The sequence below is a fragment of the Lissotriton vulgaris genome, chromosome 12, assembly GCF_964263255.1.
Source record: "Lissotriton vulgaris chromosome 12, aLisVul1.2, whole genome shotgun sequence".
NCBI lineage: Eukaryota > Metazoa > Chordata > Amphibia > Caudata > Salamandridae > Lissotriton > Lissotriton vulgaris.
In genome coordinates, this window is record NC_141700.1 from 590,350,928 (window position 1) to 590,377,391 (window position 26,464).

Sequence of the window (26,464 nt, forward strand, 5' to 3'; positions counted from 1 at the left end):
CGGTTTGGCCACAATGAACACATCTTGTGGATAGTGACTGTCTAATGTCATACATTAATAAGGAACATAGCATGTCATAGAAAATAGTGTGCCACATGAGACAATTATATCACCATATCCTCTGTTTACAATCTCCGACCTGGCCTATGATGAATCTCAACGACACCTGTAATCTTGTATTACACCTACTGGTCTCAGAGTTAAAAGTCTCAGTAAAAATACTTAAGGACAATCTATATGTATGACCATCTCATTCCTTTACTTAGTAACATACTTTCTCCTTGACTATACTGGAACAACACAACTCAGATGTTTGCCTGTCACGTCTCCCCGGAGGCCATCTTGAGCATATTTGTCCAATATCTAAGAGGCAGTCCTACCTTTATATCTAGCAAACACTCATACGAGTATACTTTCAGAAGTCCTACCATTATGTTGGCGAATTATTCAAACCGGGAACGCCCATCACCTTCAGGTGTGCCGCGGCGTCCCAGAGCCGTTAATGTTTTAAATACAATTCCCATTTGGGAGCCGACAGCTCGGCGGCATTATACCCACCGAAGGACCCCCCCGAGATGTGCGACCGTAAGCCAGGCCAGGTAAGACCTCTAAACAAATGCACATACTTTTGGGCATAACTACTTGTATGTATTTAAAATAGAAAAAATAGGAATCCGAACACGCTAGGATCGTACAAGCTATTGAGTATATATCTGGCTGTAGATCAGCAGAATTATTGTATGCCCTTAAGAAACAAGCGTCCTGGCTTGTTCGTCTTTGTGCACTCATGCGCTGTTTACAAACCCATAGTAATAAATAAACAAACGCAATACCATTTGCGTTTCCCCATTTTGTTGCAGATTACCCAGGCCGTTTGCCCCACAAATGTAACCGGGTTTTGCCGAATACGATTCTAAATAGCTTTCATTTTAATAATTCATCTAGCCATCGTACATGTATCTGTGATACTTAAATAGACAAAAAGATTGTATCCCTCTACATACCAAACAAATAAATCGTACAGTGAGACAAATATATTTGGTCATCAAAAATGTGCTGAAGAAAATGAAATATATATACGATGGGACCCTAAAACAGCAACCTTTAAGTCCTTACAATGTACTGATGATCTACTGGTAGGAAAGTTATGTCAAATCATACACAGAACACCTGGTTTATTCTTATAGATCTTTGTATGAGGCAACTATCCTGACATACCTACTAAGACGAAATTCGGCATCCTGTACCAGCTTCATTCCACCCTTCTTGTGAAACGTGAATATATAATCAGGTAACACTACAACCCTCTAGTTTTGTCCACCAGTTTTCAATCCCCATTATACTTGTTGTTAAGGCACAATATCTGTTGCAGGTCCTCAGATCAACTATACGGATCTTTGGGGAAATAAGAAAGATTAAAAAAACGGAATAGCTTCCTTCGTTGTTAGCATGATAAACTGCTCCACTTAAGATCTACCTTTAATACTCCCATATGCCCCACACACTAACATCACTGGCAATCAAGACAATTTCTTATGTCTGTCTTTTGTTTATTACCAGAGTATTTAACCGATCAATGTAAAACAAAAGCCTACCAACACGTAAATCAGTCAGTTGACTGACCTTCCGCTGTAGCAAACTAATAGGTAATCCTTAATTTTCAGCTATCACCAATCACAACCAAACACACATACAGTAGAGTGCTAAACACACGGTGAATGAGTGGCGTTTTAAATTTCTATGTCTACAATCTCTTCATCTTGGAGGAAAGCCTTATCTTATTTTTCCTCTCTTCTATTATATCACGTTTATGATATCTCAGATGACAATGAGTGTTTTAAATTTTTCACCACGGGCTAGCTATAATGGGTCCTGCTCTAGGCTTTTAGCCTGTTTTTAAGACTATAGCATGCAAACTATTAGAACTAGTACAATTTGTTATATGGATGCATTGAAAGGAATGAAACTAATTATGATCATAACGTGTTCTCTTTTCAGAGACTGAAGAACCCCCTGGTTTTAGCAGAGAGATTATATATATATTTGTTTGTAGTTTGTTTTCTTTTGGCACTGAAGAAGGTGAATCAAATTGTATTTATCACCGAAACGTACGTAGGCCGTACGCACTTGAGACCCACTCACAGAAAATCAAGATACATACAAAAAAAGAGAAAGACGGACAAGATCTGTAGAAAATGGAAAATGTATAAACAAAAAAATGAAAGTAATGTCTGAATATTTGTTGCATAATAGTTCATAGGGGTTTCTCAAAAACGTTTTTTGTTATGTCTTACATTTGATGCATGTTTATTGCTTTTTGTCTCACATGTTAGTTTAGTCCTTTTTAGATTGAGTAGTGACTGTAGCAGTATGTATGATAGAATGAATGGTATGATTCTAGAATGAGTCCTTTTCTTGGGGTTCTGCACTTTGAAAAGTTTTCTGTCTTAGTAAAAATCACCAAAATTGATTCATAGAAAATGTTGATAAAATCTTTTTATATATAAATAGTTTGATATGTACTTAATATGAAAAAAACAAATGAAAAATAAAAATATAAATAACATGTTTGAATAAACCTAATGTCTTTCTTACACACTGCATCCTCTGTGAAATATGTTGTGAAGTAATCATCAGAAAAATATATAGGTCTAACTAGAGGTACTTTAGCATTTTGTGTAAATCTGCTGCTTTTGAAATGAACTGGAGCTTCCCTTTCATACCAATAAAGGCTGTTTACAGCATGCTACTGCTTCGAGTGCTGCTTTTGCAGGGGCAACCTTTGGAGTGTGATATATATATATATATATATATATATATATATATATCTATATATATATATATATAATATATATAATATATATATATATATATATATATATATATATATATAATTAAAAAGACTAAAATATCACCTATAGTATTAAAACTAAAAATGTACACAAATGTTCTTTAAATATTACACTTAGCAAAGAATTCACACCCAAATTTAAACTAAATAAACAAAATATCAGTAAAAACAAATATATCGAAGTAAATAGTTGTACTTATTATCACAACAAGCTATTAATCTACACTAAAAAATAATATTCTTACCAGCAATATTCTTGTTGACCATATCTTCCCACATTACAATAGTCTTGAAGTTATATTCTGGGATCATGACATGAAAAACTTGATATTTTGTCCAAACCCCTGAGTCCTGTATTGTGAAATGGCCATCCTCTTGGTATGTTTAGGATTGGGGTAGTTGAAAAAGTGCTGGATAAGGCTGGTAAATTCTAACTTTCTTTTTCAGTAATCAGTATATGAAGCATCACTGGAAGTGAAAGGGTTTACATCTTTCAATTTTATATTTAACATCTTTAACCTCTATACCAAGTTTGCTATACCTTGGGAGTACAATTTCACAATTATGCAAATCATCTGATATTTGAACAGTCCTTTAAATCCGAGATGCATAAAAAAGAGAATTTAGTCTAGTAGAGCATTCACATTAGTTCATAAAATGCAGCTTTACAAGAAGGTTCATGCTGAATAACCTAACTTTGGTGGTTGAAGAGTGCCTTCAGTGGGCTGGTTCTCTTTTGCTCCTGGATGTACATCATAGAATACTCCTTGATGATTTAGCGGCCTGTCGAACGGTTTGTGTCTTCTGATGCTATTTGGTGACCTCTGTTGTATCGCGCATGGCGCAATCTTGTAATGGGAGTGCCCATATTTGACGGATCGCAGGGATGAGCTGTGACTTCCCCCGAGGACGTTATGTTTGGTTTCGGGCACGTTGAATAAAGTACACTGCTCGTGCGTAAGGCGACAGTGCTGACACATGCGGTGATAAGCTAATACCCCTGTGTGTAAGTGTCCCGTTATTGCGGCCAGCGATCTTGCTATCCACAGTGCTGCAACTTGACACCACATGCTGCACATCACGCGCACGTCCCCCTGGCTCTGACATAACATTTGGCGATGAGTGTGGGACGAAGACCACGTGTCACCAGGCGGCTACGCATGGTGCTTGTGTCGCAAGACCAACAACGCCTATGTGAAGTACCCTAGAGGTAAGAATAACACTGCCTAGAGGCACTGGGGTGAGTGAGTGGAGCCAAGATGTTAAGTCCAGTGAAAGGAACAAGAGTTTGCCCAATTGAGGCCACACAGTCAACTGTAAGGAGCAGCAATACCCTGCCAAAGTGGCAATACCACCACATTACAACCTGACCACACCCAGCACAGCCCACAGTGGCAAGTAAGAGACACTGGCAGACAGAACATGGCTCATTTCCTGGCGATAGAGCCATTTGTGGTGGAAGGGACTCCGCCTGCTCAGGCCCCACGGTGGAGAGAATGGGTTGAGCGTGTGCAACTCTTCTCTGAGGCCACTCAAGTTGAGGATGAACAGAAGCGTGTCATGATAATACATCTTGGTGGGAAGGAGGAGTACAAAATAGCAAGATCAGTGGTGGAGGCGGCACCGAAGACGCACCTCATACTTATTGCGGCCCTCAACATCTACTTCGAGCCTACGGCAAACCAAGATTACGTATGATTTGTTTCCAGACAAGCGAGACAGCAGCCTGAGTAATCGTATGACGCATTCCATGCCCGCTTAAAGGAACCAACAAGCACTTGTGGGTTCAGAGATGAGGTAGAGGAGATCCGGGGACAAATCATTCAGGGATGTGCATCGGCGAAGTTGAGGGAGAAGATCTTAGAAGAGTCAGGGAAATCACTAGCAGACATACTTACCTTGGGAAGAACTAAAGAACTCTCATAGGTAAGGGCTGCCCACATGGAGGCCATTCTCCAAGCTCCTATCAAGACTGAGCTAGTGAATGCTTTCACCCGAAGACCACGGCGTCACCAAATCAAACGAGAGGCCCGAGGATACGATCGTGAGGATACTGTGGAGGGTCACATAGGCCATCAGAATGCCCAGCGAGAGGCAAAAGATGCACGGCCTGCGGGAAGATGAATCACTTCATGAAAGTGTGCAGATCAAGCAAAGGACGGGTGACAAAATCACAAGTGAACATGATCCCAGAAGCTCAGGAACAAAAGAGCTATATGGATGATGATGATCAAAGAGAACACACAGTACACTCTGTGTTCACCATACGATCAGCCTTCAATACACAGACTCACCTGCCACAATGCCAAATCCTGCTGTCAGGGTGCCCTTTAACTGCCATTGTGGACACTGGAGCGAACATAAATCTCATGTCATGGGAAACTTGTCAGGAGATGAAACCTCCTCCAATCCTAATTCCTGCACAGATAAAAGTGTTTGCGTATGGCCAAACAAAACCCTTGGCCATCAGCGGGAAATTCAAGACAACCATTGTCTATGACACCATGAAAGTGGATGCCATGGTATATGTGACAGAGGAAAGGCATTGAATGTTGCTAGGATGCAAGTCAGCTGAAGCACTTAGCATTGTCACAGTTGCCTTCGGCATCCACTGAGAAGGAGTAAGTAAAATCCCTGAAGAATTCCCTAAAGTGTTCAATGGCATCGGGTGTCTGCAGGGCAAACGGATACATCTTCACATTGATCCATCGGTGCAGCCAGTGGCTCTCATAGGAGAGTTGCTTTTCACCTAAGACCTCTGGTGGAAAAAGAACTGTTTAACTCGAGGAAGCAGGAATAATCCAAAAAGTAAAAGGTCGAACCCCATGGGTGTCACCCTTAGTGGTCACAAGAAAGCCCAAACAGCCGGGAGGAGTCAGAATTTGCATGGACATGAGAATTCCTAATGCCGCGATCAAGCGAGAAAGGCATCTGACTCCCACCATGACCTGATAGGGGAATTAAGCGAAGCCATTTGGTTCTCGAAACTCAACCTTAGAGCAGGATGCCATCAACTGGTCCTAGACGAATAGTCCTAGTATATCACAACATTTTCCATGCATGTCAGATTAAGACGCTACAAGAGGGTGAGCTTTGGGATAACGAGTGCAGCAGAGGTATTCCAGAATACCCTCAAAGAGCTCCTTGCTGGCCTTCCAGGAGTAGTTAATGTCAGTGATGACATTCTTGTTCACGCCAAATCCATATAGGAACAAAAAAGTCGGCTGAGACAGGTGCTTCAGAGGATACAAGATTCTGGATAAACCCTCCATCAAGAGAAATGCGAGTTCCTTCATCAAAAACTGCAATTCTTTGGATACGTGTTTTCGGCAGATGGAGTTGCTCCCGATCCTGACAAAGTGCGAGATATCAAAGCAGCCCCAGCTCCCACCAATGTGTCCAAAATGTGCAGTTTTCTGGGGATGGTGACCTACTGTGGTAGGTTCATCAAAGACTTATCCTCACTGACCATTCCACTGAGGGAACTAACAAAGGCATCTGTTTTCTGGTTGTGGGGCCCCAAACAAGAACATGCTTGTCAGGCGACCAAGGATGCCCTTTCGAGCACACAACACTGAGTTATTTTGATCCCCGTCAGCTGACTCAGGTTGCTGTGGAATTTGGTCCGAAAGGTTTAGGAACCATCCTCCTGCAACACCCCGACGAGGAAAGTGAATGGGCTCCAGTGGCGTTTGCCAGTAGATCCTTGACAGATTCCGAACAATGGTACTCCTAGATAGAGAAAAAGGCAATTTCTGTGCATTAGGATGCCGGCATTTTCATTTGTATGTATATGGAAAACCGTTCGTGGTCATGACTGACCACAAACCTCTCATCTCTCTGTTCACCGGAACTGCATCCAAGCCTCCTCCGGGTAATAAAAAGTGGATGTTGTAGCTACAAGAATATAATTGTAAAATTGAATATCACCCTGGAACCGGCAATCCAGCAGACTATCTATCTCGCCATCCCTGAGAAGCCATGCCCAGTGAAATAGAAGAGGCAGAGGAAATGGAGGAGTATGTTCGGAATGTAGCTGAAAGATCCCGTAGGCTGCCCATATCTTTAAGTGAACTGTGGCAAGCAACACTCCTGGATGAGTGTCTACAGAAAACGTTGGAAGCTGGTAAGACCAACAAATGGCACAGTCTTAGAAGCCAAGGAGCCACCATCACCCTTGAGGCCCGGAAGGCGATTGCCAGCCTGTATCATGTGAGGCACAAACTGTGTGCTGATTCGAATGAGTGTTTACTCCGAGGTCACTGATAGGTCATTCCACTAACTATTGTAGATCGAGTGGTGGGGCTCGCTCATGCCGGTCACCAAGGAATGGTGAAAACGAAGAACAGACTCAGAACAAAAGTCTGGTTCCATAACATGAATGAGAAAGTTGAAGATGCAGTAAGGTCCTGCGTGTGGTGTCAAGCTACCGGTGACCCTAGTCCCCCGCACTCATTGCCATGGAAAAGTGACCAGAGGGTCTATGTATAAGTGCCAGCATAGATTTTGGAAGTCTTCCCAATGGGAAACACTCCTTGGTGGTGATCGATGACTATTCAAAGTATCCTGAGGTGGAGGTACTGTCCTCCCTGAGTGCAGGAAAAGTGATACTGAAATTTGAAAAGGTGATGGCTACCCATGGACTCCTCAAGGAGTTAAAGACTGATAATGGTCCTCCCTTCCAGTGACAAGAATTTGCGTCATACCTAAAATCACTCGGAATTGTGCACAAAAAGATAACCCCAAAGTGGCTTCAGGCAAATGGAGAAGTTGAGCATTTTATGAGAACTTTGAACAAGGTCATCAGAAGATCTGTGGCTACTAGTGAATCTGTGGAGCAATCTATTTATTCCTTTTTGAGGGATTACGATCAGACGACCCATACCTCCACGGTTTGTGCTCCCAGACACTTGTCAATGGGGCGAGTGGTAAGTGACTATTCCCCACCTTCCCAGGTGGGCTCCAGAAAGAGTGGATGAACACGCTGTTGATGACAGGAAGAAAAAGGCGAATGAGCAAGTCAGTATGGGCGAAGAGCAAAGGTGTCACCTATCAAAGTGGGAGATTTAGTCCTCACTCAGGATAGACATCCCAGAAGCAAGTTCCAACTCCTGTTCGAAAGAAATACCTGATGGATCGTGAGCATGAAAGGCACTCAAGTTACAGCCACCCGAGGCAGGGAGCTGGTTACACGCAACGTATCAGCTTTTAAGAAATATCATGGAGAACCCCATGTGGAGACAGGCCAGATGGACAGAAAATCTCGGAGTCAAGACAGTGATGACTGTTCGGATGCCGAGGGTGAAACACTTATGGCCAAAAGTGGTGAACTGGTGGTGCAATCGCCAGAGGGGAGTAGAGGGTCATCTGAGACCTCGGTGACTGCAGAAGAGAATGGTGAATGCAGGGAGACCCATACTCGATATCACCTGAGGAACAACCCTGAACCATCCGGTAAACTCAGGGACTTTCATTGCTGAGATACCACCCTGTGTGACTGAAGTTTTTCAAATGTTGTGTAATCCCAGTTGCAGTTATGCTGAGTCAATTACTTCTGTTAAAGTAAGGTTCTTCTAATATGCTTTATTGTTTGCTTTTTGGAGAGGAATGTTGTATAGCGCATTGCGCAATCTTGTAATGGGAGTGCCCATGTCTGATGGATTGCGGGGGTGAGCTGTGACTCCCCCCGAGGATGTCATTATGTTTAGTCTCGCCAGCGTACCGAGGTGCGTTGAATAAAGTACACTGCCCGTGGGTAAGGCGACAGAGCTGTCACACGCGGTGATAAGCTAACACCCCTCTGTGTAAGTGTCCCCTTGTTGCAGCCAGCGATCTCGCCATCCAAAGTGTTGCAACTCGGCACCACATGCTGCACATCACATGCACTTCCCCCTGGCTCCAACATAACAACCTCCATATCCCATAATACACTCCATGAGGCACATGAATTGTGAAATCTATGTACCACCCTCCCCGAGAGATGGTAGGCATCTGCATGCCCATTTGTGTCTATTCTCACACCCTCCAACACCCATGCACTTTGCGTCCACCACGTCACCAAGCATCATGCACCTCACCAACATGCCCCCTATTGGCCAAGCCACAAACATCATTTTAACCATGTGGAGCCCAGAACCAGATGTAAATCATGACTCCGCTGGGGTTTGAAGATGTATATAAATAATGGAACAAGACCATCCACTCAAATGCTTTAGGCTCCACATTGGAGTATGGAAAGCAGTCCGAAACACCAACAAAAATACAACATGAATCCAGTCGTACTGCTTAAATATTTGCAAATAGTTTTTTACTCTAAAACATTAATGGAAGAAAAGAAGAATGAGAGTCCACCTATGTTTAACAATCAATTGAAACTGCAAGAAATGAAAGGTTATTCATGAGGAAAATATTACAATTCAGTGCTCAACTTGCTCACACATGGCAAACATCTGCTTGATTTCAAAGATACACAAAAGCTTGAGAATTAGAAAGTTGTCCTCACTTCATGCTCTGTAGTGATGAAACAAGCGGCCTTCTGCTGCAAAACATGCCTACAACTTTCTTGAGCTTAGGTTAGCCAAGACGCACCGCTCGTTTGATTTATTTGAGTCACGCAAGTGCTCTGCAGCGCCCAGTCCCCCCTATATGGGTCGATTAGTGCTTTGTAAGATACTGATGATGGCGCTAAGGTATGGGAGAAATGTAGTTTCCAGTGTTCTTTGTGTGGAAAAAGAACATGTAATGTAATATAAATTATGTCTCTTTAAAAATATCTTGTGCGCCATTGCCCTCACAACCCGTTATATATATAATATGTACAACTTGTGTAAATAACGCTGCGGATTTAATGCATGAGAAAGTAGTAGGTATTGTGAAAAAGAAGCACTTGTTCTGGCTCGACATGTCCATTCTAAACACTTAAAGTAAAAAAGTACTTTTAATTTGAACCTTTAGGTACCAGGAAGCAATAAGTGTCTGTTCCCTGGAGTTGGACTTGGCAAGCCTTCCTTTCGGTGATATGACAGAGGTAAGTATGAGCAGGTCTATGCATATTTACTCTATCATACGATTTAGAAGATCCTGTGTTTGACTTGCATACATTATTTATTCACCATACCTCTCCCAAAATCCTTTGCTTTGTGCCCTCTATATTAAATCAGCATCAATCTCTTTCAGGTGTGCAATATTAGTGTAATAGCTCTTCATCTCTTCCTTGTCTCCTGTTGCATTATGGACTGTCTAAATGTTTAATTTTGCAGTTTATCTGTAACATTAGAATGGCATGTGTCGATAGCCCCAATGACAATTCTCAGTGCATCATGGTTATTGCAGTTATCCACGTGGAAGGATTGGATTAGGACCATAAATGGCCCCGGTCACCTAGGAAAAGTGTCCCGCTTTTGAGGATTGCAAACTTTACCGAAACATTGCTTGTTTAGAACTAGGAGACAGTTTGTGGTCAAATACGAGGTAAAAGAAGTTCCTTCCCAAGACCGTCTTCCAAACTCGCCTCCTGCTCATTACACTACTTCACCTCCCTTCATATATTCCTCCTTCTCCAATCTTTTTATCCCTTTCCCTCTACCCCTCATACCTTATTTTCATAATCCGAATGCTTTTCCCTGTTTTGCCCACTCACCTTTTCTGCCTCCGTTTCTTCCCATTCAGCCTGTGTTCCTGTCTGCTCTCTTTTTTCATTTAACACTTTTCCTGTCTTTTCCAGCCATTTCCTCTTTTCTCGTCTTTTTATAAGTGAACTCTCCCGTTCCTCACATCCAGTCTCTGTTCATCTCTTAACTCCCTTTTGCTGTACTCCCATCTTTCCATGACCTCCAGCATTTTATGTTCTACTCAGTATTTGTCTTCTTTCCTACCGTGTAGATACCGTGTAGATTCCTTTCTATAATTTTCCTCTCTAGCCTTCACTAGGCATTTTCTTCCCTCTACGTCTATCTCTTTATTTTCTCTCTTCAGATCTAAGCACATCTTGTCTTGGCTTTTCCTCTAGCTGAGGCGCAGCTGTACCCTCTTTTGCACACAAATCCTGACCATAACGTCTGGCTCTCCTGTTACAACTATCCTATCACGTCTCAGGACACTCTGAGAGGGCTCACTTAGGAGAAGAGGTTTGGGAGACTGTGAGTGCACAATGTGTGGTTTGGGGTTTCATGCAATATCACCAGTCTCTAAACCATGTCCCTATTCTCTTCAAAAGATAGAGCTCTTTCTGGAGATTGTGGGGCATATTACCATGGGCCATTATCTACGCATTAGCTGGACTTTACCAAGCTGTCGCTTACACCAGTTAGCGACAGCTTGTAGGTGATAGCGGGCATTTAGGGGCCCACTTTGCATGTCAGCGATAATTATCGCTAATGACATGCAAAGTGGGCGTGCCAAGATGTTAGCGACTGAAAACAGTCGCTAACATCGCTATCTCCGATTACCAACTTTTGGAAATATTCGCGCTAAGCGCGAATATCTCCAAAAGCTAACGCCTGCCCTGAGCAGTTCTTAGCCATGTTATCCAATGGTAGGTGGATAACATGGCTAAGAGCATTAGCTCGGTAATGCATGAATATCGCTGACTTTTCAGCGATATTCATGCATTTTGGCCGATTTTTATCGCTTAGGAGATAAACCTTGATAATAGCAAGGCTCCTAAGCGATACAAATAGGCGAAGCACAGCGATAAAATTATTGCCGCTAACCAAGCATAGCGATAATTATCGCTTATGCTTGGTAATATGCCCCTAGGTTTATTGAGCAGGATGTCTTGTTTCATATTTTTTATGAGTTCCTGTCCCTTAACCAACTCCGAAATTACGACCTGAATGCTTGGCATCACTACCCTTGGAGAGTCAAGGGTAAAAAGGGAGTTAATTGCTTATCAAATTGCAATAAATTGTAACTGAGGCATTGGGGCACCAATGGGTAAATTACAATACCTACCACAGGTGCAGTATGGAGATCACAATCTAGAGATTATCTCAGGGCCCAGAAAAAAAGGCCTCACAATCTCCTTCTAACTTTATGCTCTTGTTTGTCAGCATTGGAGGTCTTAGAAACAGACTCAATTCGATTCTAGTATTATTTTAAAAAAAAAAAAAGCACTTTGTTCCGGACTCACAAATTGCATTTTGTAGCATGTAAAGTAGTACAATAGTTGTACTTCTCACATGCTACAGGCCTATAGTGAAGACCTCCGCTTCGCCTATCTTTTCTGTGCGGCATGACAGAGAACATAATTCTATGTTTTTTCTGGTGAATATGGGAGGGGCAAAAGAGGGTGACTGGAAAATGGGGAAAGGAAGAGGTTTACTTAAGAAGGGTTTTAGGGAGGAGCATCCTAAAGCAAACATGCATCCACAAAAAAAGAAATTACTTTACAATTCAAAATCTGCATTTCTAAATTTACTACAACTATGAAGGTGTCACAAAAAGGTGCAAATGTACGCCAGCCCTGTGTTGGAGTAAGTCAGACACTAAACATGGCCAATTGCAGTTACTGCAACAATCTCCCATAAAAAACAATGAAGGCTTAGAAATAAAATAATTCTACAGGAACTAGTGTTCAATTAATTACGTTATTTCGAGATATAACATTAAATACATGTTTTTAATGTTAAGAATATTATCTAATTATTACATATTTATTTTATTATTTTAAAACTCAATAATAAATGAATTCCAAAAAATAAAATAAATGTTTAACGTGTTAAAAAAGTACAGTGATTTAAATTAGCTGCATCATAAATCCCCTGTGCCCCAGTTTGGTCCAGTGAGTAGTTTGGGAATGTAGGGACCAGAAGACATTGTTTCTGATCCCAGCTTTCGCATGTGACCAAATCACTTTCTCCCAGGCAATACTTCTTGAATTGTTTCTCCTGATACAGCATTTTTGCCAGGTATGGACATACTTACAATCAGGGTAACCTCTAATAGTAACTGTGTACTCTGAACATTTGACTGGAAACCAACACACAGAAAATATTACCCCAGTGGAGACAATTGACAGTCTCTTGGTCTTCCACATTGAAATGAGCTAAAGTGGGAAAGTTACGAGCTTTGGTGCACTGAATCCAGCATTCCAAAATCGGTTCTACTTGACTTTATTAGTTTAACTTGGACAGTCATATGCGCTGCATACATTTGAACTACTATCTGTCATTATGTGATAACATCTAAATATATTCAATAGAGTAAAAGAGCTCCAAGGAAATAAACATAGGACAGGCCAAACATGTAGTTTTCATACACCATTATGTAATTTTTAATTTCTAATTGAAGATATTCAAAATAAAACAGTGACCTACTGAGCCACGTTCCCTAATTCATGAAGCAGCATGACACTCAATTTAATTTAGAGTGTTTTCCTTGGTGGTACTTTAGAATTTTCTATCTCAGAGTAATTGAAAATAGATTCTAAACATTCAGAAGTCACAAAGTTGTATTTAGCAAATGTTTAGAAGCATGACAACTAGTCTCCAGTTGCATACTGCCCATTATTGACAGTGTAGCTGCATTGAAAGCTTCCCTACTGTTTTACAGTCTATGCAAGAAATGTGTTTTCATTCCTCCTTATTAGAATCTATAATTGTGAAAACATATGTTTGTAGAATGTGTGGCTGTAGGTGCACTTGCTCTGCATACTATTGCCATTTAATTTTGGGCCTAGACGTTTGCAACTTGTTCTGAAGACGTTTTAAGTCACAAGATCTGTTGTGACCCTCCTTCTTAGTCTACAATACAGAAGGGTATGTATCCCCTAAAAAAAAAATTGATTGAGTGCCAGCTCCACATCTGACGTGTTCTTTGCACAGGACAAGGCTCTTCATATTTGAACTCGGTCACTTTTTAAAAGAAATACTGCCTATCCAGTGCAGATTCAGAGGGCTATTGACCACTGCACAAGCACCTTTTTGATATACTCTGCCAGAAGAATTCTTGACATCTTGCAACCAATCACCCCCAGTGACAACCGGTATCAATAGGACTTCGACACACTTCAGGTTGTATTCTGGAGAATGGCTGTTGGGGCGGCAGCGCAGTTATGGAAAGGACACCTTTTGAGTTCCCTTTTGAGCTCTTCCCTAGGTGCAATGGCAAAACCCCCTGGTGAGACCAACATAGTATGTGTAATCTCTGCCTGACACTGAAACATGACAAGGCTTCTGGCAATGCCTGTTGGGCATTCCAGTGTAAGGAAACCCTCCCATCCCTGAAGTGAGAGGGGTTGGCAGCAACCCTCACCCAATACCTCTGACATATTTGAAGACCTTTAAGCACAGAGGAAGAACAAGTATATCCGTCAGGCCACCCAGCCACCAAGGGGTGCCAGAACACAGAGGTTCTGTCCTCTGAGGGCTGTGACGTTGAGCAGGAAGAGGCTATGCATCCACTCCAGAAGCCCTTGGAACTAAAGACCAGGTCCACACCAAGGGCCCCATCCCTGCTGTTGATGCCACAAGACAGCATATGAACCTCCAAAACATCCACAGAGTGTGGCAGAGGACATCTTCTGAGGGATCTGGGCATCTAGCCCCAAGTTTAATCTCAAAATGCATTGCATTTAGGTCTAGTCAGGACACCATTTGACCCCAAGAACCTTTGTTGGTGCTGACAAGGCTATCACATAAAGGTGCTGATGCACTCCAGTCCACCCATCCCCAATCACTCTGCCTTGAGGTATCCAACAGCCAGCTTCAACCCCGAAAGACTCACCTAAAATGGCCTTCATACCAGTGCTGAATGAACACTTGACACAGTGAACCAACTCCACCGAGGGATTAGTCCTATTACAGCTGCTAGAGTCCCTCAAAATGAGATAGAACAAATGCACATGTTTTTCTGTATACTTAAGAAACAGAGACTGGACTTTGAGGTAGAACAATCTTTTGAGCCTTTCAAACTTATTTTCCCTAAGAGGGTTAGGAACAGTGCACCAATCCCCCTCCCTCTTCCCCCTGCCCCTAGGCATTCCCTCCACTTTCCCACACACACCCTTACAGACCATCCGCAGCCTCAGTCTCCACAATCCCCTCCAGAATGAGCTCACACAGACTCAGACCCTGGTAGTCCATACCACCCTCAGAACCCTTACTACTAGCCCCTAGCTTCTAGGGAAGGGGATGATCCTCTGGAGGAGAACTATCACGTTGATCCTCCTTCCAACCCAGAACTAGATCCATCCAATGCCAAGGCTTCCCTGCCTGATGACACCACCACTTATCACGAGGTAATCTGGAGGACCACCCATCATCACAATGTGAAGATACACAAGGTGCAAGAAGAGGATGATTTTCTTTATAGACCTCGTTAAAAGTAGAAGAATCCATACAGTAAGCCTGCATGCTCAGAGATATGATGAAAACTGCCACCAAAAATTTCCAGAAACAGGTGAAGGCCAGATTTTCAGAAACAACGCAGAAATGTGTTTCTGAAAAACAAAAAACTAATGACCTTTAGTTTTCTCCTAGGCTATAGGGGTCATTTTTCTGTTCCTCACCAGCCAGGCCTTTCCTGGCTTTTTCTGGTAGTGAAAGAAGGAAAAAAAATAGTACAGGCAGTGTAATGTCCGTCCTCTGATGGCTCCTACTCAGTTGGGCCAGTTTTTCATCAGCGGAACCAACGGGGGATCTGTTGACTGATGACCTAAGGTTCACCTGTCTCTTAATGAAGTGGGGTGACTGAGGGTTCAGTAGGCAGGGTCCTCTTTCATGTTTGAGATAGAGTGCCACTAAACTCTAATCAGGCCCTAAGTTGCTCCATAAGACAAAATAACTATTGTAGCCTTTGCTAAACCTCGCATGGGACACCATATCTACAATTCGGGCATTGATATATTGAATGTTAATTATATCCAAACATGCTATGACAAGGCCAAGCATATAATGCCTGTTCCTTTTTCAGCACATTCTATGAGCAAAAAGAGAGACACTATGGGGCCCATTATGATGTTGGGCAATCCGCCCGTCATCTTTCCCCGCCCGTCTGCCCTTCAATTACCCCCGCCATATTACAATGGTGAGGGTGCAGCGACGGATGGAAAGACCATCCACCGCTTTACTGCAGGCAGGCAATCATTACGATTGCCTGCTGTGCCGTCCTGGGCAATAATATGGTGGCAGTGCCTAGCAGGCACCGCCCGCCATATTATGATGTCAGCTGATTTTGGCCTTTCCATGGAGGAGATGCCGCCATGGAAAGGCATGCAGTGTTTGGCATTGGGGGCCGTTGCAGGCCCCGTGGTGTTGGTGGTGCACTTGGGGGTACCATGGAATCCCCCTACATTGGCATGTACAAGGTGGCAGGCTCCGCGCGGTGCCTGTCACGTTGTGCATGCCAATGCACAACATGCATATTCAACATTGTGGTGGGTGCTGCACAAAGCACCGCACGCCACAATGTTGAATATGCGGGATGCGACCGCCATGGTGGTGGTCGCATCCTAATGGGCACAGCAGGACCGCTGCACCTCTGGCGGTCGTTCCCGTTCACCGTTATGGTGGCGGGCGGACTTTGTCTGCCCACCATCATAATAGGCCCCTATGGCTCTGCTAGGGAACATCCCTTTAGCATACATCTGTGAAGGTGCCGCCTGGTTAACGACACACATGTTCCCCAAGCTCTATTTTTGGAACATTCAAGACTGTCAGCAGGTTTTAGTTGGCCAGACTGTGCTAAAATCTTTGTTTCAAACATTTCCATCATCTGCTTGCTTGAAACTGCTTTATATTCTTTGCAGAGCATGCACATTACAATTACACATACCACTAACACAAAAATCCTACTTACCCTCTGTTGTAAAATGTAGTGTTGTAGGTTCATATGCACTCACCCTCCTCCTTGGAGGCCAGTTATGATCACAGATGTTTTGCTCTTCAATGCACAGTACACTTGTCTTCAACATTTACATTAATCACCTTCTGTTCAGAAAATATTCTGCGGTGAAGTTTTTTTCCTGAGCAGACAAAACAGGTGACTCAAAACCACTTTGGAAAAAACCACACACACACAAATTGCAAACATCCAGGCTCAACACTAGATGGCAGGAGTATGCAGAACGTGTGACCCTACTGAACTACATCCTAGCAGATGGTTACAGCGTAAGTAACATTTTATTTCTAAGTTCATCTAGAAATACACTTTTGTGCATCAGACAGCGCCTACCTCCCGCTCACCACTTCAATAGACACTGTCCCCCCACAACAAGTGCTTTGCATCATCTGCTTTGTGATTCAATCAAAATGACCGTTATATCATGCTGTTCCAGACAAGTGGTCCATTGTGATTCTGTGCAATACAATGAGCTGACGTGAGATTGTGAGTTCTGGGATGCTTCAGATTTGGTGAGAGGGCCACAAGCAGGCTCACACACCATAGAGATTACAGGTATAAGTAGCCCACAGCCTTCCTTGATCAGTGTGTTTCGGGAATTGGTCAAATGCCTGGCTTCTCAATCCGACTCTCGTGGTAGTAGATATCCATGCATTTAGCTTTAATGTGAATACTTTTTAAAGCTACTAAGATGGGTGTGGAAGTGCCACTTATTAATTATTGACATTTTATAAAACTTTATACACGGTGCCAAGCAATGCATATTCCCTGAAGTCTGGATTGGTGAGACTCACTTTTGAAGATATGGCAACAAATAAGCATGACATATTCAATAAATATGCCTTCTTCGATAAGTCCTGCTATTGTCTACCTCTGATTATCTGCACACCACACCTCCAATGCTTTGTGTCGGTGCTGAAACAGCCATAATTGTTACTTGTTATTTATTCAAATTGTTATGCATTTTACATGCTTCATAACAAAAATGCAGTCCTGCCTCCTTAAAGCGCTCACGTAACACTGACATAAGTTTAGCTTTCATCTCTATGACACACTGTGCCACTGCCAGCTGACTGAACATATTACAATACTGATGTCTGAAATCTGTATCAGTTACATTTAACTGGTCAATTTGAGTGGTTTTCTGGTTTTAAAACAGTAGTTTTTATATTTAGAAACCTATGTAGAACTCACCTTTAACTTTTTTTCAGTGACTATAATTTGTAGTTATTCTTTTGACCGAGTTCCCATAGTAAATGGATTGTCTGATTCGCTAATAACTTTGTAGCCGTTTGCTGAATCTTCACCAGCCTTTAAAAAAACACAGGCTCCTCTACTTCAGCTCCTTCCTGGAAAGTTTTGGGATAATCTGTCAATAAGGGGTTGAGAAATAGGGGGGTCCCAAAATGTGCTTTTCCCATGCAATTTCCCATATGAACTTTAAACAATGATACAGCCAAAACAGCTAAATATAATTACACCACATTTGGCAGAAAGCTAGAACTAATGCCAGAAAGTGTACTTTTTTATGGTTTGGTGAAAATCCGTTCAGCCATTTTAGAGAAATTAAACTTAAAATGTATAGATATCTAGCAATGCAATAATACAGAGGAAGTACTGAGGAAAAAAATAAGAAATAAAGGATTCAGATTGGCTAGTCCCGTGGGACCGAGAACAGTCCCTCTAAACTCAGTGCTGTGATTGGCTGGCCACTACATGAAGTTGTTCAAGTTTAAGGTTAAAGTGAAGTTATAGTTAAAGAAAATGTCAGTTAGAAAATATAATTTTAAACTCAACAAACCAATGTAATTCACCAGGTATAGTAAACTGAAATAACTACATTGTGCACTGCTTATGACCTCACATATTACATCACTCATTACATGTACTTTTATATCAATGATAACATCACTAACGGCATCTGAAATGCCATCACTGTGCATGATGTCCAGAATGTTTCACTGAACTGGATGAGGAAACTATATGCGAACTTATTGAGAATGTGTCCTCATTTTAGCTTTCTAGAGCACTAGCCATATTTTAATGTAAAAAATAACCCCCCTTATTTTGTTCACTTCTAAAGGAAATGCTTTAGGTTTTATAGCTTTGATTACATAAACATGGCTTTAGGAGTGGCACACTCTTGTTATAAACACAGAATATTAGCAATCAGTTGTTCATGAGAACACTGTGGGAAGCTGACATAAAACACTGGGGAGGTAAGTATCAGACTGCTGATGGTGTTGAAAGGACATGTTTCAATCTGCATATTAGAATCTTTTATTAAATGGATGAGGGAGATATTTAAGAACTCATAGAAAATGTGTCCTGATTTTAGCTTACTAGAACACTAACAATAATTTCTTTGACAAAATAATCCCCATCATTTTGTTCATTTCTAAAGGAAATGCTTGGAACTTTAAAGATGGCTTCATGTGTGCCATAATTTTGTCATAAATAAAGAATGTTAGCACTCTAGTTGTTCGTTAGAATACTGTGGGGCGGGCTGCAGTAAAACACTTGTGACTAAACTCAAAGGCTACTGCTGCTGTTGGAAGTACATGTTTACTCAGAATGTACGACTTTATTCTCACATGGCTGAGGAAGATAGTGCTTCCATAATCTCTATGAGAGAAAACAGTTTGCTCTTAAACATGCAGATCAGTATTTTTCACAGAGTGAAAACTACCTTAGAATGCAGCACAGTTCCTAAAATTAGCATGGTATCCCCAACAAATGATTTATTTTGAAGTTAAAATCTTCTATCAGCCTTTATATGTCCTCCGTTTTCTGACCCTCTAAAACAGACATTATCATCATCATTGATAACTTTATTTCGACCACAGTGGGCCATAAAAGTACATAACAGAATAAACAATAAAATGCTTTTAGTAAATAGGTTAAGAACACAGTTCATATATATACACATAATTTACAATAAAAAGAATCGTGGTTAAAAGATAAGAATTAAACCGAGAAAATAGTTATCAAGTGATTCAACTGTAACTGTTAAAAGAAACTAGGATCTAGAATTAAGTCGTTATAAAAGTTCTGCGCTTGAGCCACATACTATTTAAAAAGCGGGACACAGCAAAAACAATCGGTGGGTGAGTATCATGTTTAAGTACTCTAAGCGTGTGTTTACATTCACGAAAACCCAGATTCCTACAAATCGGTTTAATCCACCTCTTTCGAGACAGCACATAAGCTGGACAAAAGAAAAATACGTGGCTTTCATTTTCTAGTTGATATTCACACGCCGGGCACTCTGCACATTTTTTCGCATCCAATTTACATGTCAGTGACCTTAATGGCAAGCTACCCATTCTTAGTTGTAAATACAGCTTTCTGGCTTGAACCGGACAGATCTTGTCAAGGAATTTCTCCTTCTTATATCCTGTTTTTCCATTGAGGAATTCACTGGTCAGTCTCCCTACTGCCATGTTAGCATGCAGGGCCAGCAAATTATGAGACCTAAACCTTCTTACCAGGTCAGGTCTGGCAATAGTCGGAGAGACTACCTGGAGGGATTCCCATAGTCCAGACAGACCAAGTCGTTCGCAGAGATCCTTTATATGTGATAGCCAGGTAACTTTCTTTGACCTCAAAGTCACCCAAACCTCCTTGAACTCTGCACAATACGGGGCTAATTCTTGGACAGACCAGAGTCTTCTCCAATAAGTTAAAGGTCTCAGGGAAGCCTCCTCTTCCACTGGGAGCAAACCGAGGTCAAATCTGAGTGGGACCAATGGGGTGCTAACGGGTAGGGCAAACAACTCTCAAATGTGTGTTTAGCCCTTACCAGACTTTTTGGTCGACAGTGACCCCATAATTCTGCCCCATATAGTGCTGCTGCTCTACCTTGAACGCTGTATATCTCGATAATAGGGGCAGCCGGCTTGAATGTAGATGTTCTGAACCTTTTAGTTAACCCACCAACAGTCTGTGTCAATTTCAATGAGAATTTAGTTAATTGTGCATCCCAACCCAGGTCTTCCTTGAGAGTGATACCTAGGTAATCAAACGTTTTAACTCTCTCAAGATATATGCCATTCAGAGTAGGATTTGGTCGTGTTTGCCTTGGTGGATTGAAAATCATAAATTTGGTTTTAGCCAAATTGATTTCTAGTCCACTTGAGGCACAGAAATCAGCAAATTCATCAAGGGCACGTTGGATGCCGGTAGCTGTTCGTGACAACAGTAGAGTGTCATCCGCAAACATTAATGCGGGCACTCTTCCTGTAGCTAATTTTGGGGCATCCATATCCTTTATGGCTAAGAGATGTTTAACAAGCCCGTTTATATACAGGCGAAAGAGGGTAGGAACCAGCACGCACCCCTGGCGTACCCCCCTTTGCACTGGGAAACATGCTGACAATTCACCCATTTTTCCACATCTAATCTGGGCAAAATTACATGAATGGAGCCCGATCAGTACTTCCAGCGGATAGTGGGGCATTCCAAGATCATGGAGGACTTTCCAGAGCTTATCCCTGGGGACCAAATCGAACGCGGCCCGTAGGTCCACAAAAATGAGGTAGAGACTCCCACCCTCCACACTCACTGTTTTACAAAAGAGGACTTGTAACCGGAAGATCTGATCAATAGTGGAAATACCAGATCTAAAGCCAGCTTGTAAATTGCGTAAGATCCGGTTTTCCTCTTCCCATTGCTGGATCCTGTCCAGGAGTATCCTCCCAAATACCTTCTGCGGAATATCTATTAGGCTAATGGGCCTGTAATTTGAGGGTTGCAAGAGACAGCCTTTTTTAAAGATGGGAACTATCTCAGCCCCCCTCCAGGTCTCGGGAGGACTTATACCCATTAGTATTGTGTTGAATAGAACGCAGAGATAGAGGGCCCATATTTTGGGTTCGGACCTAAACAAGTCACCAGGTATTTTATCAAGCCCTGGTGCTTTGTTTGGTAATAACCTAGCAATGGCAGTCTCGACCTCCAGGATCGATATCTCCTGGGTCCCCTCCAATCGATACTCATGGAGGAGGCTCAGGGACTCCAGCTCGGGATCGCCAGTGCCCGGTTGATCATGAAGGCCACTAAAATATTCTTCCCATGATGTTGGGGCTATGTTAGGACTTACAGCGTTTCTCACACCCCTGCCCTCCGAACCAACAATTGCCCAGAACGATTTGAGATCTCTGTGTTGTAGTGCCTCCCTCAGATCTTCCCATTGACCCTCCTTCCACGTCTTTCTTTCTCTTTCTAGGACATGCTTATACAGCACCCTTAGCGACTTAATTCCGGGTCTATCTTTTGCTTTGACTGCTTTGACCAGCTCTCCTTTAATTTTGCGGCATTCAGCAGTGTACCAGGGATGGGTCTTAGGCGAATTTTCTTTGCATAACTGAAATGGAAAAAAAGACCTCTAACAATATTGAGGCTAACTGTTGAATTTCTACCGGCCTGTTATCCATTTCAACTACAGCCCTCTCAGATCCCACCTCAGCCATATCGCTGAGGTAGGGCAAGACTTGGCGATATATTTCGGACTGCCGATTTGGAGAGCCCACAATATGAGGCCATTTAACTCTCCTCCTATTGTTATACAAGAGCAGGGGATACAGAGGGGAGTTGGTCTCAGGTACAGTATTTCTCATGCCCCAACTCCCGGGCTTCAAGGACATTACCAATGCTTTATGGTCACTGTCCATCCGATAATGAATCTTGAAGTCCTGGACTTTGTCCCATGACCTACATTCGATCATGATATAATCGATGATCGAAGATTGGCCCACTCTATTAAAGGTCACATTTCCGGGCCTATCCGATTTTAATCCGCCATTACAAGGCCTTACTGATAGGGACAGTGTTATGGAGAGAATTTGCAGTACCAACAGTGTCCATGCTTTTACTGTAGTAATTGAGGGTTCCGGAATGTTCCAATATAGATTTTCTTCATCGGGCTCCTCAGTTCTTAAATTACTGAGGGGTTCAAATTGACAATTGAAATCCCCCCCAATAATTATGCTGACCTCAGGACCTAGGGTCTTAACAAATCCCCTTAGCTGTTCAATGACCAGGGACTCCTGACCACTCTGTGTCGGCCTGGAGTAGATGTTAATTATGGCTAAGTGCTTGTTCCCCCGTAGTGTTAATAGGACACATAAAATGTCTGGGGAATTAGCTGGTACCTGCTTAGTCATGACTCCTAGGTGAGTCGCTACTCATGTACTGAGCCCTCCTGACGGTCTCCCTCTACCCCCTTTTGTTGCAGGGACATTGAATGTAGCAAACCCACTTCGCTGGTAGTCGTCCATGGCCCACGTCTCCTGCATAAGGCAGATGTCGTGTTTATCCATGAACAGACCCCAGTCATCTGAAGTTAATTTATTTTTCAGCCCAGCCACATTCCAAGAAATTATGTTGACGCTCCCCTTATTCTCCCTTTGAGCTAGACTTCTACTTGCACTATAATTGGATAGTCTGTGAGCCCGACATTCAGACTGTAACGGTCCCCTCTTATCGCCCACATCGCTGTCTCCTCTAATCCCTACATCCTTAGCCTTAGTGCCACTGCTTCCCCTTTTGCCTCCTGTCCTGCTCAATGGGTAGCCACTAGTTATACGCTTTCGATCCTCTGGTGGACATTACTCTGCCGTAACTCCATACGCGGCAAAAAGATGTTTCATATTCAGGAAGTTAGCCTTTACTTCTGGCATATTCTTGCAGTCAACTATGTGGGAATAGGACTTATTTATTCTCGGCAGTCAGTCGACGGAATCCAGATCGTTAAATCTGTTGTGGTGATAAAACATGTCGAATGACGTTGGGCTATATAGTGGCCTGTCCCAATTTGAGTTTCCTAGTATGGGATTATCTCTTCGCTTTCGCTTATCTTCATCCATCCAATTTGTCCCAACCCTCTTGTACTCTGGGAATTTCTTGCTATATGTGCCTGGATAAAAATAAGTCAATGGCAGGGTTTTGATACATGTGTCTGGACTACCTGAATTCTGATTACAAATGTGCCTAACTGTCCAACTGTCCCTAAAATTAATCCCAATGCAGTCCCCATCTATATTCTTATCCCTGGCCCCTACCCAATTTATACGTCTAGCAAATAGGATTTCACTGGCTCCCCCCTCCGGGGGAGGTCTATGGCGATTCAACCAGTAAATACATTTATTTTTTAGGTCTCTGTAGTCCTCAACCTTGTCCGGGCTCAGGGAAGGGACCCCAGCAAGGACCACCACAAATGAGACTGACTCCGGGGGCAAACCCAGGCAGGGCAACTGGGGCCTGCTGGGGTCCAGTACTCTAGGCCCCAGGCCCAAGTTCGTTGCCTGCTTAGGTCCTTGTGCATGGCTGCTGCCATCAGTCATGCGTCTCTTGTGGATCGGAAGGCATGACTGTATAAATATCTGTTCCATCTTGTCCCAAAAATCACCACCTTTCTTTATTAATAACGTAGCTTCTTCGACTAATGACAATGACTTGTCTATTCCAGAAAGTTGTCCAACTAAGTCAACCACAGGCAGTTCAACATCCTTTGTAGAGCATTTTTGCCTTTTAGTGTTCTTGTTGGTTAAAACCGTTCCCCCACGCTTTCTTTTTGCTGCTTGATCCGGGACTTTACTTGTTAACCCTGAGTTCATGTCCGCCACCGGCCTCGTGGAATGACCGGATCTAGTGCAACAATAGTTTTGGGGAGCTGTTTCTGATATGGGCTCAAATGGGGCCATATTCACTGGTGGGCTATGCAACATCACTACTACCTCCTTCAGAGTATTGATCCCACTCTCCGATGTACCCGGTGTAATTCTGGTTCCTGGTTGCACTGCCAGTGATGGCTGTATTAGTGTTGCATCCAAAACTGGCAGAGGCGATGGGGCTGTAGCTATCGTACCCAGAGAGGATTTTTTGTTGAATATTTGATCCATGGATAATCGTTTTTCGGTGAATTAAATTTCCCTTTGTAGGACTGACAAATAATGCCCTAATTAGGAATTGGTCTATCGTTCCAACAACACCTCCGGTGGTAGGCTTCCGGCCCTCCCGGCTCCATTAACGGCCATGCCCCTGTAGCGGCAAAACTTAGTGATCACTGCAACACTGACCTTATATAGGATATCCGGGTCCGGGAGTCACAGAGGTGGGCCCCGTCCCGTCCTCTTTCGGCCTCGGACGGCCACAGACGGCCCGCCCTTTGCCCGGGCTTAGCCCGGCGCCGCCCGCGCGCCTCCCGTGGGGCAGAGGGGGCCAGCTGGAGATATCCGGTAGGAAGGGGGCGGGGCTGTGCAGCGCTGGTGCCTCACGGGACAACAAGTCCCTCGCGCTGTTCGCCTGCGCTCTGCCGCTCTGCCTCTCTCAGGGATTCCTGGAGTCTGTGTGCCTGGTAGCGGTAAGTTGGAATCACAATACGCTGCCTCTTCCCCCAATACGCTGCGTCTCAGACATTATCTACAGTGCATATGTAGCCCTGTAGTGACTGTCACAGCTTGTTTTTGTCAATGTTGTAGCTAGCCAATTGAAGCAGGGTCCACATGCATCTTTGGGTTAGGGTGGGCTCACCCTGGGAGATATATCTAGGACGGACACGGTGATGGAGATGTAAGAAAATAAAAGAATTGCTTGACTTGCCTGGAGTGCCCACGTTGCTCTTGTGTGCTTCCGTGACAAAACAGCAGGTTAGTCGCCTTAGCCTCTAGCACAACGGACACGGACCAGATCGTAGTGTAAAAAGTTTTAGATTTTATTCCTAGCACGTCGCCATCACGTTTCGGCTCGTCCAAGCCTTGTTCACATGACAATGCAACATTGGTGAGTTCCAAATTTAAAGTGACAGTGTTAATTCACAATCAACCACGTGGGAGACATCGTAATAGACATGAAAGAAATTTGTGTGCTGTCGGGATTTACATCGTCACTATTCTATAACAATCCATGCTGATCATCATATTGTCTTTCGTGGAAATAAATAATGATAAAACCATAATAAGTTATATACATTAAAATACAAGCAGTATAGCGTAATTAATAAAAGCAGAAAACTGTGCAAACATGCACAATGAGTGCAAAATTGCTAATGTGCAAAGAGTGCTTATTTCCTCCACAATAGCAGCATAAATGCATACAGTAAAGTCTGGTTCCAAAATCAATGGCCGGTCATAAAGAATCCACCACAGCCGGACCAGTCGTACTAGATTGATATCCCCTGTTACAGGACTGCATGCTTTACAAAAAACGAAAGCATCTAATTAAACATATCTTGTGCAAAAATTGCTCATGTGCAAAAAGCAAAAGGATATGCACTTAAAAATTTGCGAACATTCGTGACAAGAATTTTCAATTCTATTAAGGACGCGGAGGCGAGGATTATGCTTCTCAATTTTCTTTACTGCAAATTCTCAGCAGCCAATCAGAAAAGAGAAAACAAAATACAAATTACAATACCCATGAACCCTAGAGGGCGTCAAATGGTAACCATAGAGTGGACCCCTATAAAAGGAGTGTAAGAGAATATAACATCCTCTTTCTTTGTGTATAATAACAGTGAAGTCCAAACAATAATAAAGCAGTTCAAGATCTGGAATCACAGGCAACAAAGTTCATCCATCCATCAGGAGATCCATCGGTCGGTAGGTATCCACAAAAACTCAAAGACAAACGTTGAAGAAACAGCATCCAGCAGGAAGCAACAAAGAGTCTCAACAGAGGCGAAGAAAAACCCCATCCTACTTGAGGTCAGAACCTGAAAACGAAAGGCAAAGCCGTAATACCAGATTTCCAAAAGGAGGTACATCAGAAGGGAAG

General features: G+C 42.8%; 1 protein-coding gene across 1 annotated transcript in view; it reads left to right on the forward strand.

Annotated features, from left to right (window-relative positions):
* LOC147677796 (ATP-binding cassette sub-family C member 12-like) overlaps positions 1-26,464 on the forward strand; it is a 1,047,046-nt gene that overhangs the window by 560,974 nt on the left and 459,608 nt on the right. Inside the window, exon 14 of the mRNA XM_086945450.1 lies at positions 9,806-9,878. Coding sequence (XP_086801576.1) covers positions 9,806-9,878 — 73 coding nt within the window. The remainder of the gene's footprint in view (positions 1-9,805; positions 9,879-26,464) is intronic.